The following is a 13,402-nucleotide window of genomic DNA, read 5'->3' as shown; positions in this document are numbered from 1 at the left end:
TTGGCCGGAGCCTCCCATTCTTGGCTTTTTTGATGTTCATGTTTCCTACAGTAAAAGCTTCTGGTGATATCACAGAGAGTCTCGTGTGTTCATTCAGGAGCGGCTGTGGTGAGCTGACACCTAGCTGTTGTATTTTGTGTGTTGCATTTGCATGCTGCCTTCCTCCCTCCCAAGGCAGCTAGAAATTAATATTTAAATGTTCAGAATTGGCTCTTTGTGCAAACGAAAAAGCAAATAAAACCTCATGAAGTTGCATTGCCCCAGGGACCCCGCGGGGCCTTTGCCATTCAGCCCCAAGGGATGGCATTTGGCGCAAACAGGTAACCTAATAGGCAGCCTCATCCATCATTGATGCCGACAGGTGGCTGCATTGTGTCCCACCTGCAGGCCCAGGTGAGACTCGGAAGCCTTTGCCTCTCGGACGCAGGATGCTTTGGGCAGGTAAGAGCCGCTCTCCTCCTTTGGGGCAACAACCGGAGGGGTCCAGGGCCACTGGGAGCCCCTTCCTCGGGGTCAATGTCATTATTATTATTATTATATTATGACACAGCAAACAAGATAGACATGCTGGATTTCGTATCACAAAATCACAAGTCGAACACTTCCCAAGTGTCTAGGACTGTGTGATGTATTTCCGGATGATGCATGCAGATCCCAGTCGGGTGGCCTTTTGCAGCTGGCAGATCGTGATTTCATCAATGTCTATTGGTTCCAAATGCCGTCTGAGATCTTTTGGCACGGCACCCAGTGTGCCCATCACCACCGGGACCACCTGTACTGGTTTCTGCCAGAGTCTTTGAAGTTCAATCTTGAGGTCCTGATAGCGGCTGAGTTTTTCCTGTTGTTTTTCGTCAATGCGACTGTCACCTGGGATGGCGACCTCATTAATCCAAACTTTTTTCTTTTCCACAACTGTGATGTCTGGTGTGTTGTGTTCCAGAACTTTGTCAGTCTGGATTCGGAAGTCCCACAGTATCTTTGCGTGCTCATTCTGCAATACTTTTGCAGGTTTGTGATCCCACCAGTTCTTTGCTGCTGGGAGGTGGTACTTGAGGCATAAGTTCCAATGGATCATTTGGGCCACATAGTTGTGCCTCTGTTTGTAGTCTGTCTGTGCAATTTTCTTACAGCAGCTGAGGATATGATCCATGGTTTTGTCGGTTTCCTTGCACAGTCTGCATTTTGGGTCATCAGCTGATTTTTCGATCTTGGCCTTAATGGCCTTTGTCCTGATGTCTTGCTCCTGGGCTGCAAGGATCAGGCCTTCTGTCTCCTTCTTCAGGGTCCCATTTGTGAGCCACAGCCAGGTCTTCTCCTTATCAGCTTTTCCTTCAATTTTGTCAAGGAACTTTCCATGCAATGTTTTGTTGTGCCAGCTGTCAGCTCTAGTTTGTAGTGCGGTTTTCTTGTACTGGTTTTTTGTCTGCTGTGCTTTGAGGAGTTTCTGATTTTTGACTTCAATCAAAGCAGGTCCTTCACTTTACTTTACATATTCTGCCAGGGCATGCTTCCTTGCTTCCTTGCACAGTCTGCATTTTGGGTCATCAGCTGATTTTTTGATCTTGGCCAGTAAAGACATAGAATGGCATATTTATACTGAGATCCCAGTAACCCACTGGCAGACTAAACAGTGTTTATATTCCATCATCCAATTCACTAACAAAGATATAGAATAGCATATTCATGGTGCAATCTGTCAGGGGTTCCCAAAAAAGGCATGTGAGTTTCCCCTGAATTTGCAGTCACAGACATTGATGGTATCGGCAACATGCATACTGCACTGCACTGCTCTCTGCTCTTCCCCTGCCTCTGTGCTTATTAAATCAGTTTATTATTGTTCCAAACTATTTACAGTTGCTCACACTCAGACGGTCACAGTTAGAAGAAAGAGATCAAACATATGGTTGTCGCTGATAAATTATAGCTTATCTCTGTGTTGACACCCTGGACATTAGAACTGTCTAACTTGACCGGATGTGATTTTAACCCTTTGGTTACCCATGCTACCAGGCACATGTGTAGGGAATGATTTGTCCTGGTATATAGCTCCAACAATGAATTAATGCAATCCCAGTGAGCCCAATAAGTCAATGGCCAATTGAAGAATGTCTTATGTGCCATCGTCTAACTCAGGGGTCCCCAAACTAAGGCCCGGGGGCCAGATGCGGCCCTCCAAGGTCATTTACCTGGCCCCCGCCCTCAGTTTTATAATATAATATTTTATATCATTTTAATAATATATTGTATTTACATATAATATTGATAATATTATAATGTTATACAATATAATACTAATACCATATAATAATATTAATTATATGTTATATATTACATATAATATTACAGTATAGTGCAGGGGTCCCCAAACTAAGGCCCGGGGCCCGGATGCGGCCCTCCAAGGTCATTTACCTGGCCCCCGCCCTCAGTTTTATAATATTTTTATATCAGTTTTAATAATATAATATATTGTATATACATATAATATTGATAATAATATTATAATGTTATACAATATAATATTGATAATAATACCCTATAATAATATTAATTATATGTTATATATTACATATAATATTACAGTATGGTTCAATATAGTAATATATAATGCTAATATTGTGCTATGCTAATAATATAATATATCGTATGTACATACAGCTGCTCTGAGTCCTCTTTGGGGTGAGAAGGGTGGGATATAAATGTAGTAAATAAATGCAGTAAATAATAAATAAATAAATAAATTTTAGACTTAGGCTCACCCAAAGTCTGAAATGACTTGAAGGCACACAACAACAACAACAACAACCCTAATTAACTTGACTATCTCATTGGCCAGAAGCAGGACCACACTTCCCATTGAAATCCTGATAAATGTATGTTGGTTAAAATTGTCTTTATTTTTAAATATTGTATTGTTCTTTCATTGTTCTTGTTCTTGTTGTTGTTGTTTTTGCACTACAAATAAGACATATGCAGTGTGCATCGGAATTTGTTTGTATTTTTTTTTTCAAATGATAATCCGGCCCCTCAACAGTCTGAAGGATTGTGGACCGGCCCTCGGCTTAAAAAGTTTGAGGACCCCTGGTCTAACTCATTGATAGAGACATAGCGTGGCACATTGTACTTCTGCTGGGATCCCAGTAAGGGTCTGGGCAAGGGAAGGGTGTCCCTAATGTTCACCTCGTGCTTCCTGCAGGTCTGAGGGTCACCTGAGGACACGGAGGTGGTGGCGGAGGGATGGTGTCCCCGGCGCTGGCGTTGGCCTTCCTGCCCTTTGTGGCCACCCTACTCATCCGCTACCGGCACTACTTCTTGCTCTTCTACCGAGCGGTCCTGGTGCGGCACCTGAGGGACTTCCTGACCGGCCTCCCCCGGGAGGAGCGCGCCTTCCAGTACCTGCTGACCCACGCCATCCCCGGGGACCCCCAGCACATCCTGGAGACCTTTGACCAGTGGAGCACCCACTGCGAGTACCTCAGCAACCTGGGCCCACAGAAAGGTACTGAAGTGATATAGGTTGGAATAACTGTAATCTATGCTATTTAGTTTTGCCTAACGAATATTCAACAAACTTGCTAAGGGTGACTGCTTAATTTTAATGTTGTGACTCAGCCTTTATGTGACTCTGATGAGGATTCTGGGATGCAGTTTCAAGATCATAGAGTCATAGAATAGTAGAGTTGGAAGAGACCTCATGGGCCATCCAGTCCAACCCAGGGCCGGGCTGTGGCGCAGCTGGCTAGTAACCAGCTGCAATAAATCACTACTGACCGAGAGGTCATGAGTTCGAAGCCCGGGTCGGGTTAAGCCCCCGACCATTAAATAGCCCGGCTTGCTGTTGACCTATGCAGCCCCGAAAGACAGTTGCATCTGTCAAGTAGGGAAATTTAGGTACGCTTTATGCAGGAGGCTAATTTAACTAATTTACAACATCATAAAACTGCCAGCAAAACACGAGGAAAGGAATGAGGAGGTACAGCCACTAGTGGACAGTGAAGCAACAGCTCCCCCTGTGGCCGGAATCGTGAAGCTGGAAAAAAATGTTAAATGCCTCTGTGTCTGTCTATATATGTTGTTTGTCTGTTGGCATTGAATGTTTGCCATATATGTGTTCATTGTAATCCGCCCTGAGTCCCCTTCGGGGTGAGAAAGAAGGGCGGAATATAAATACTGTAAATAAATAAATAAATAAACCCCCTGCCAAGAAGCAGGAAATCGCATTCAAAGCACCCCCGACAGATGGCCATCCAGCCTCTGTTTAAAAGCTTCCAAAGATGATGGGATTCAGGTTCAGGATGAGTTTCAGGATGACTCTGATGGGAATTATGGGATTCAGGTGCAGAGTGTTCCTGCTGTGGGAGATGAGGAGCAGGGAGGCTTTCCCATGGGAAGAAATGATGTTGTTACTGATGATGGTTTTCAGGTGCAAGAAGCAGAAAGGGAGAGTAGCTCCCAGCCTCAGCCTGATAACACTAACGAGCCCTGTGTCCTTGAAAGCAATGAGGCCGCTCCTCTAGATCGGGCTAGTCGTTTAGAATTTCGGAGGTTGCGCAGAAGTCTCAGAATAGCAAATAAGAGGGAGGGCAAAGGGCAAAGAAATGCCTTCATGTTATGCTATTAAAACATTCTGCTGAGAGGGAAATCTTTGTCAAAGCAATTTCCTTGCTTGAATCAAGAACCAAGTCTGCTCTCCTGTATTATCTTGTAGCCTCGATGTATTCTCGTTTCTGGGACTTTGGCTTCTTTTGAAAGGACCTTGTTTCACGCCTAATGTTCTTTGGATTTGTTTCTTACAGCCTTGTTTTTGTAACTATCTTTTGGAATTGAACTTTTACCTTTTATGAACTATCTTTTCCCTATTTCCTAATAAACTACAAAAGATTACGTTCTGTGTGCAGCCTGGTGTCTTTAGCAAGGTGAAGCTAACTTGAGGTGTGACAGTTAACTACTTAATTACTTAACCAGTGTATTTGTTGTAGCTGTTGGGGATTCCTCTTCTTCAGAAGAGGAAGGGGAGCAGGAAAGTGTTCATGAATCAGAGGGTGAGTTGGAATCTGAGGAGGAGATTTTGCAAGTACCCACTTTTCAGGAGAGGCGAAAGGAAACAGAGCAGAGATGTTGTTTAGCTAGAATAGCTGCCAGAAATGCAGCTGAGTAATTGGGAACTGCCCTAGTAGCTGTGAGGGGACTCAGGGCTATAAAGCAGAAGCAGGTGCAGCCAGCTCTTGCTGGTAACAAATTGACTCTTCGCTCCCCTTGTGCCTGCTTCAAGTCTGCATCTGGGAAACTGCTCCTAAGGTTTAATTGCTGTTTCTTTGTCTGAAGTAAGACTGCTATTTGATTTGGAACAGTAGGGACAGGACAGTAGCCCAGATGTCTATGCCACTCCTTTTCACCCAAGATGAAGAGCTAATTAGCCCAAATATACTACACTACAAAATGAATGCAGCTTGATCTCATTAGAACAGCAAGAGCTCCATGTTATGGAATCCTGGGAGCTATAGTTTGGTGAGATATTGGATGCACCTACACTGGGGAATGAATGCCTTTTGGCACCAGTTTTAACTGGTGTGGCTCAATGCTATGGAACCTTGGGAGCTGTAGCAACACAAGGTGGTACTAAACCGCATCCATTCTCCAGTGTAGATGGACACCCCACTTTCTGTCCCTGTGAGAATTGGATGTTGAGAAATTGGACTTGTGGAAGCAAGGATTGTGATAAAGCTCCAGTGGAGAACCCTTTTCCCTCTGATAATAACGCTTCCAGGAGCGGATTTCCCTTCTTTCCGAGAAAGAGATTCCTTTCACTTCTTGATGTCTTGAAGAGACATAGGTTGGGAAGAAAATTGAAATATGTGATATTTGCTTAACAATATTTGTTAATAATAACTCCTGTGATGTTTGTGGATGATAACTGCTTAACAAGTGTACTTAACAACAATTGCATAATGTGTATTAATCATGGCTTTGATTTGCAAATAAAACTGTGTGTATATTGATCATTGACTAATAGCTTAACAATAATGCAACTTGGTTTTGATTACTGCTCGGAGCCTCACCTGAAAGTTATTGATGTTGTTGGTTGTAGAAATAATTAAATGGATAAATAGAAGCTTTACCACAGTTTCTGAATCAAGATAAAGCCTGCAATATAATAAAATGTCACTTAGGCTTGTGCAACAAATAACAGTATCTTTACTTCAGTTCAAAAGTTCAAACAAGGCAACAATATATACAGCAGTCTTTTGAATTCACACAGAGAACATAGGGATAAACACTAAACAGTCCCTTTAAATATGCCTCATTTGCCTTATAAATACTGTATATACTCGAGTATAAGCCTAGTTTTTCAGCCCTTTTTTAGGGCTGAAAAAGCTCCCTTCGGCTTATACTCGAGTGAGGGTCCTGGCTGGCTTCTATTCAGGTTGGCTTATACTTGAGTATATAGGTAATCAGAGTTGGACAGTCTTATCTTATTAAAGTCTTATTATCTTAAATTACAGTTTTATATAAATATTCAAAAACATTTAACCTACTAATGCCTCAAATAATGCAATTTTATTAATATCTATTTTTATTTTTGAATTTGACCCGTAGCTGCTGCATTTCCCACCCTCGTCTTATACTCGAGTCAATACGTTTTCCGAGTTTTTGTGGTAAAATTAGGTGCCTCGGCTTATATTCGGGTCAGCTTATACTCGAGTAAATACGGTAATCAGACTTCGGAGAGTGTGGCAGCCATTTCCTTCCTGATCAATTTCCAGTCAACTGCTCTCCTCCCTCTCCGAGATGAAAGTGGAAGTTAAAACCGTTTGTCTCTACAGCAAGCTAGAGACAGCAGCCAATTGGAATTCTGGCTCCTGACTGGCTCAGCCAATCAGCTGTCGCCACATGCCCTTTCCAGTCAACTCACCATATCATGGTGCCTCTTTTACAAACCCTCACAATTGAGGGCCAGCTTGACCCAGCATGAAATAATGTGTCTCAATACGCATGCTGAAAGCAATAAAAGTTGGATGTTTGCAACTCCGGGGTGGCCTGTATTTATGACCCACCTTTCCTCCCTGAACCTGCCTTTCCTGTCTGCTTCTAGCCAAGATCCTGGAGCGGCTGATCTACGAAAAGGCCCCGCTGACCGTCCTGGAACTGGGCACCTATTGTGGCTATGGCACGGTGGTCATTGCGCAGGCACTGCCACTGGGCGCCCGGGTCTACACCGTGGAGATGGACAGCCGCAAGGCCGCCGTGGCCGAGAAGGTCATCCGCCTGGCCGGCTTCGACGACGACACGGTCAGTGGCCCCATAAATAAGAGGTGATGCAGGTCTAAACTAGAGCAAAACATCATTGGGTTTGTGATTAAAGGCTGTTGTTGCCTTGTTGCAACCAGTTGAATGGCTACTGGTCCATTACTGGGCATTGAAGGCCTCTCACAGCATGACCACCTCAACGCCCCAATGAGAGTCATACAAGATAGGATCCCTGGGCAGCCACTCTTGAGAAAGTCGTCTACGTAAATAACAGCTTAAGATAGGATCCCATGCTTGGCCAACCTTGGTTGAGTCCTAGATAACTATAGGATCCTTTGTTGGTTGGTATAAAGAATAATGATAATTGACCAACCTTGGCCAGGACCTTAGTCAAGCTGGACTTCAATCATACAAGATGAGTTCCCTTGGCTAGTGTTGAGTTGTCAAGTGAGCCTGGGTTTGGGCTTGTTCAGCCTGTGATTGTACCTGCACCTGACCTGTCAAATGAATCTGGGTTGGGGTCTAGGATTCCCATGCAGCCAGAGGTAAATGATGCTAGGAAACGGTTAAATTGAGACACATTCACCTTCCGTCTCAATTTACCTCATTCTTGTTCTCGGCTTTATTGAGGTTATATACACTATTTACATAGTCTTGCCGAAGCACAGCATTCGAGCATCCGACCTGATCGATCATTCTGTCGCCTCCCACATTCCACATCAATGACGAATGTCCTGTTTCCTATCGGAAATCACTCACTGTTTCCCTCGAGCAATATATTTCTACTCTATGCCATTAACTCTTATATTACTGGAATGCTGCATTACTTGCTGCATTACAGGCACACACAATCAGTTTGCTTTAAACCATAAGTGAAATTTCAAAACGACACAAAGCAAAACCTTCACAAATTATTCTGTATAGCCAGAGTTAGATGAGGCTGCTGTTCCTGAGGATTCTGGGAGCAAGCATACAATGGTTTCAAGCAGGCAGCTTTAACCGCATTTCTTGGGAGAGTCAAGGTCGAGTTATCCCTCGGCAGATGGGATCCAGTCTTGATAAGAATGATGAGGTTGACAGAAAGAAAGCAATATGTCAACAGAGACAAAAAAGGAAGGTTTTGAGAAGGAGCAAACGGTTACTAATGAGAAAGGGTTTTGAGCAAACTTCCCACGGAAAGAGGCCTTGATTCTAGCTTTAAGAGAACCACTTCTGAAAGAGAATTCAGAGGTGGTAGCTTTGCTCATTGAGAGGTTTGTTCCTGCTTCATGTACTCTTGTTTCGTGTTACCTTTGGACTTTCATGCCAAGTTCCTGTAAGCCTTGTATTTCGAGTTTTGTTCCGGTTTTTGTCCTTGCTCCTGGGTATTTTGGATTATCAAGTTATGCCCCTGAAAGACTTGCATTTTGAATCTCTTGTTCCAATTCAAGATCTCGTTTTTTGTTTTGGTTTATGAGTCTGTTCCTTGGACTAATTTTTAATCACCTTATTTGAAGTTTATTCTTGTCTTTAGATGTCTATGGACCCTTGCTTCAAGATTCTCAAGGGTCTTGTACCTTGTGGACTAAAACCCTGTTTTATTGACTTTGAATTTTGATTTGCTATTGTTGGCCCCATTTTAGGAGGCAACCCCTGGCAGTGAGACCAGGGAGAAGCCTGTTGGCAGAATCCCAGGCAAATGATCAGCCTGAGCTGCCCATTGTGAGTCCCGGCTATAGCGAGCATACAGATCAGGCCCAATTGAAATTAGCCAGCAAGCAAGGAGAGAAGGTGATCTTCAGCCAAGGAAGATTTTATTATCTGCAAATAAGATGTTAGCTAGTGATTCATTCACAAAGTAGATAGCATACAGAATACAGTTTCACAGCCTTTTTATACACACTGCAGCCAAGCCTCTAATTCTGACCAGTCATGGCTGGCATGGCTGTTTACAATGGGTGATTTGAGTGGCGACAGGTGAGGTTCCTCTTTATTGACAGGAAAAATAACAAAGTGATTGAGGGCATTTTCTGGCCCTACACAGGAAGGCTATTGTTCTATGGGATGAACATGACATGGCCCATTAAGAGGGCTGGCCTGGCGGTTCCAGACCCCAGAGAAACAAAACATCATATATTAATACAATCATGCAAAAATGGCAGAGGATGGGTTTTGGCTGTAGAAATGCTGATTCCCTCCAACGTGAGTGGTCCCAGGCGTCAAAGGCGCAGGGTGGTGAATTGCTCTTTCCCCAAGGGGCGAGGGAGATAATTTCCCCCGCCTGAATAGTGTCAGAGTAATGCGCACAGCGTAGCAGCAGATGAATTATGTCAGTTGAGCGCAGAACGAAGGGACAATCAGAGACGATGTTAAAAAGTATTTACAAAGTTTACTGAACAAAACAAACAGACTTGCAGACGATAGACACAGGACTTTCAATCTAGACAAACAGCACAGATCTTCTCAGTAGGCAGAACAGATCTCATCTGATGCAATCAGCTATATACAAACACACTTGTAGTCTGGACACTCCTATCTGGCTCCAGCCACATATCCAAGGTCAATACAGCTTCTTACCAAATTAACTCTTTACACACTATAGCATTTCCTGGATGATGCAATACATGCTAGACACAAATTTCATTTAAACACTATCTATACACAAATCTCACATTAACAAATAGAAGTATTGTGTTGCAATGTCCAGCTAAAGTCCAAAAATATAGGTGAAACTGGGAACTTGATGAGGAAGCTCCCAGCTTAGTTTCCTTCCCCCAGGCCATACAATTGTGTGGGATGCAAGACATCTTTGGGTTCAGGAACACGGTCCCCCCCCCCCCCCCCAAAGGGAAGGAATGGGGATCTCAGGAGCATAAAACATTAGGTTAACACAACATATAGGAACACATAGGAACTTCGGTCCATGCCTGGCCTATATAAAGTAAATCATATACACTTCGTGGCTCCCGCTACTCTGCTCATTGATGCCATTCACCTGAACCAAAATGTTAACAGACCTCCTTCCTTCCTTCTTCTCCCCCATATATGTATATATTTGCAGGTGGAACTGATTGTGGGCTCCTCAGAGGAGGTCATCCCGCAGCTGAAGGAGAAGCATGGCTTGTTCCACGTGGACCTGGTCTTCATGGACCACTGGAAGCGCTGCTACCTGCGCGACCTGCAGCTGCTGGAGGCCCACGGACTTCTCCCTGAAGGGGCCTCCATCCTGGCCGACAACGTCATCTTCCCAGGAGCCCCCCACTTCCTCCAATACGTCAAGGCCTGCGGGAAGTACAAGTGGAGGGTGCACCGGACCAGCCTCCAGTACTTCCGGGCCATTCCCGACGGGATGGCGCAGCTCACCTACACCGGGGAAGAGTGAGGAGGGAGGGGGTAGCGAACCCGCTCAGGTGGAAGGGGTCCCCAAGAGGCCATCTAGCCTGATCCCAGGCAAAGGGTCACATTGGACCTCAGTTTCAAAACTTGCAAAAATGGAGAGTCCTTCCAGAAAACTGCTTAACTGGAAAGGTACCCCCAAAGGCCATCTAGTCTGACCCTATTCTGCCATAGAGGCATGTAAATTGAACGTAGACTCGGAAGGGACCCATTCAAAATAACAAAGATGGGAGAGTCCTTCTAGAAAACTGTTCAGCTGGAAGGGAACCCCAAAGGCCATCTAGTCTGACTCTATTCTGCCGTGGAGGCATGCAAAATGGATGCACTCTTGGAAGGGTCCTATTCAAACTCAGTTTGAAAACTTCCAGAGATGGAGAGTGTAAAGGACTATGAACGTGTAACACCAATGTGGAAAGATGCAGACCACCAAAGACGCAGGGAGATGTTTACTTTTACTTTAAAGGGTAGTGCAACTTGGTTTAGAATATATGTGATAGAGGCTTAGATGTTGGAAGAACAATAACAAGTTTATTCAGGCACAGAGCTTAGTGGTTACAATTTTGTTTCTCACTTAGAGGTATTCTTATTAACAGTTACAATACTAGAACGAGATGAATCAACTCTCTAAAGTATCACTTCTTTTACTTAAAGTAGTGAAAACTTCTTCCTCTGCTACTTTTAAACCGTTAGTTCAATGGATCTCTGTGAGTCCAGGTGGGATCGGTTCCCAAAGTCTGAACTTGGACTATCCAGTGACTTCAAACCACAGTCACCCCTGTGATATACTATCACAGATTCTCTGTGCCTTTCCAGGACACAGACTACATTAAATAAGTCACCAAACTTATTTAAAACCGAATCAAAATGAACAATTGATTCTCCTAGATCCCATCAACCTGGAATCAATCTTCCCTGTGCCTCATCAGAGCACAGACTGACTGACTTTTTAAAACTCTGCACTTCTTCACTAAACGGCAGTTGGCTCCACCTACTTCTCCATGGCAACCAGCCTCTGAGTGCTGAGATGCAATAACTGTAATACTTCCCCTTTTAAAACATAAATACACAATTAAACATAACATCTGTAAACCAAAATTCGTACTTCATTACAGAGAGTCCTTCTAGAAAACTGCTCAGCCGGAAGGGAACCCCAAAGGCCATCTAGTCTGACCCTAGTCTGTCATAGAGGCATGCAAAATGGATGCAGTCTGGGAAGGAGACATAATGTGCACCTTGCTTATCCACAATTGCAACCTCATTGTTTTTAATTTGATGTTTTAATTCTGTGTTGTTGTTTTTTCACCTATTGTGTATATTTTATTATTGGTTTCTGTTGTTGTCCTTTGATGTTTCATATTTTATCATTGCTTGTATTTTGATTTTGCTGTATGCCGTCCCGAGTCCCCTTCGGGGGAGATGGAGGCGGGATATAAATAAACTTCTTCTTCTTCTTCTTCTTCTTCTTCTTCTTCTTATTATTATTATTATTATTATTATGGAGTCTGATTCAAACTTCTAAATTGTTTAGTTGGAAGGGAGCCCAAAGGCCATCTGGTCCGACCTCATTCTGCCCTAGAGGCATGCAAATTGAACGCAGTCTTGGAAGGGTCCCACTCAACTTCAATTTCAAAACTTCCAAAGATGGAGAGTCCTTCCAGAGAACTGCTCATCTGGAAGGGGAACCCAAGGGCCATCTAGTCTGACCCCATTCCGCCATGCAAAACATGGAAAGGGCCCGTTCAACCACTCTTTCAAAACTTCCACAGAAGACACCATTGCTCCCTCAGGTGATCCATTTCAGCCCCAAACATCTTTGACCATCATGAAATATCTGCAAACGTTTCACTGGCGTTTCTTTTCTTTCGAGTTGAACCCTTGAGTTTGTATTCTCTGGAGCAGCAGGAAACACCAGACTTGTAAATAAACTCGGAAAACAAAATGCATAGGTATTATTTCACAGTGAAGTGCAAAAAAAAAAACAAAACAAAACCCCACCTTGGTGGCTTGGGTAACTTTGTGTCCAACTCAGTGTGCTGATATATTGTTGTCTTGGTGGGAAATAAAATGTATAAATCTCATGAATTGTAGGGAAAGCCCAAAAGGCCCTCTGAGAGATCCAGCTCGATCATGCGTTTTGATGAAGCCATTCTTCCAAAAGATAAGAAGAACCTTATCTCTCACTTTGAGAACTTCACTGAGTCAGCAAAAGAGAGGATTGATTGCAGCAGTTTGGGTTTTGTAACTGATTAACAGCTTGCAAAAGATGGAGATTCCTCTCTCTGTGTGTGGACTTATGGGACTTCTAGATGCTTGTAGATTTATGGTATCCCCAATAATATTTCATAGGTTTCTCTTAGCCAAGGAAGACTCAGAGGTGGTTTACTGGTTTTGTTATTCCTTCCTCTGAACCTTTGAAATTAATGGATGGCATCCCCTCCGAGTACTATCCAGGGCGGTCCTTTTTTAGCTTGGGATCAAATGGGATATCTGATGCCTTGTAAGAGAATTTGTGGGTTGGTGTGCCTTTAACTCACCTCTGGATGTATGGTGACCCCAAGACTTTTGGGTTTTTTTCTTAGGCCAGTTCCTTCCTCGGAAATACAGCTTCACACTGAGAAGCATTTTATAGGCATTGGAAAGAATGGACATTTGCTGTGGTTAGTGTGAATTATAATTCACAATCTAATTGGTTCAAAGGTACATTCATTTAGTTTGTGATGGTGCATGGTGTGGCGGCAAAGTTTAATAAAGTTCTTATTGGAAGAGTATTGGAGTACATCTC

The 13,402-nt window shown here is 43.5% G+C and overlaps 1 protein-coding gene across 1 annotated transcript; it reads left to right on the top strand.

Moving 5' to 3' along the window:
• The first annotated feature begins 2,656 nt into the window (after positions 1-2,656).
• Positions 2,657-12,074, top strand: LOC100566065 (transmembrane O-methyltransferase homolog). Its single transcript, XM_003229067.4, has 3 exons — positions 2,657-3,496; positions 7,091-7,287; positions 10,286-12,074. The coding sequence occupies exons 1-3, from the start codon at positions 3,235-3,237 to the stop codon at positions 10,604-10,606; spliced, it is 780 nt and encodes a 259-aa protein (XP_003229115.1). The 5' UTR covers positions 2,657-3,234; the 3' UTR covers positions 10,607-12,074.
• The last annotated feature ends 1,328 nt before the right edge of the window (positions 12,075-13,402 follow it).

The sequence above is a fragment of the Anolis carolinensis genome, unplaced genomic scaffold (genome assembly GCF_035594765.1).
Source record: "Anolis carolinensis isolate JA03-04 unplaced genomic scaffold, rAnoCar3.1.pri scaffold_33, whole genome shotgun sequence".
Taxonomy (NCBI): domain Eukaryota; kingdom Metazoa; phylum Chordata; class Lepidosauria; order Squamata; family Dactyloidae; genus Anolis; species Anolis carolinensis.
The sequence above is the reverse complement of the archived record's forward strand: the minus strand, read 5'-3'. Positions and strand labels throughout refer to the sequence as shown.

What these genes read in the sequence shown, in the direction of transcription:
- LOC100566065 (XM_003229067.4), top strand. Translation starts at nt 3,235, where the DNA reads ATGGTGTCCCCGGCGCTGGCGTTGGCCTTCCTGCCCTTTGTGGCCACC. An exon ending in CAACCTGGGCCCACAGAAAG is followed by an intron (nt 3,497 to 7,090) that starts GTACTGAAGTGA and finishes GTCTGCTTCTAG; the next exon opens with CCAAGATCCTGGAGCGGCTG. An exon ending in CCGGCTTCGACGACGACACG is followed by an intron (nt 7,288 to 10,285) that starts GTCAGTGGCCCC and finishes ATATATTTGCAG; the next exon opens with GTGGAACTGATTGTGGGCTC.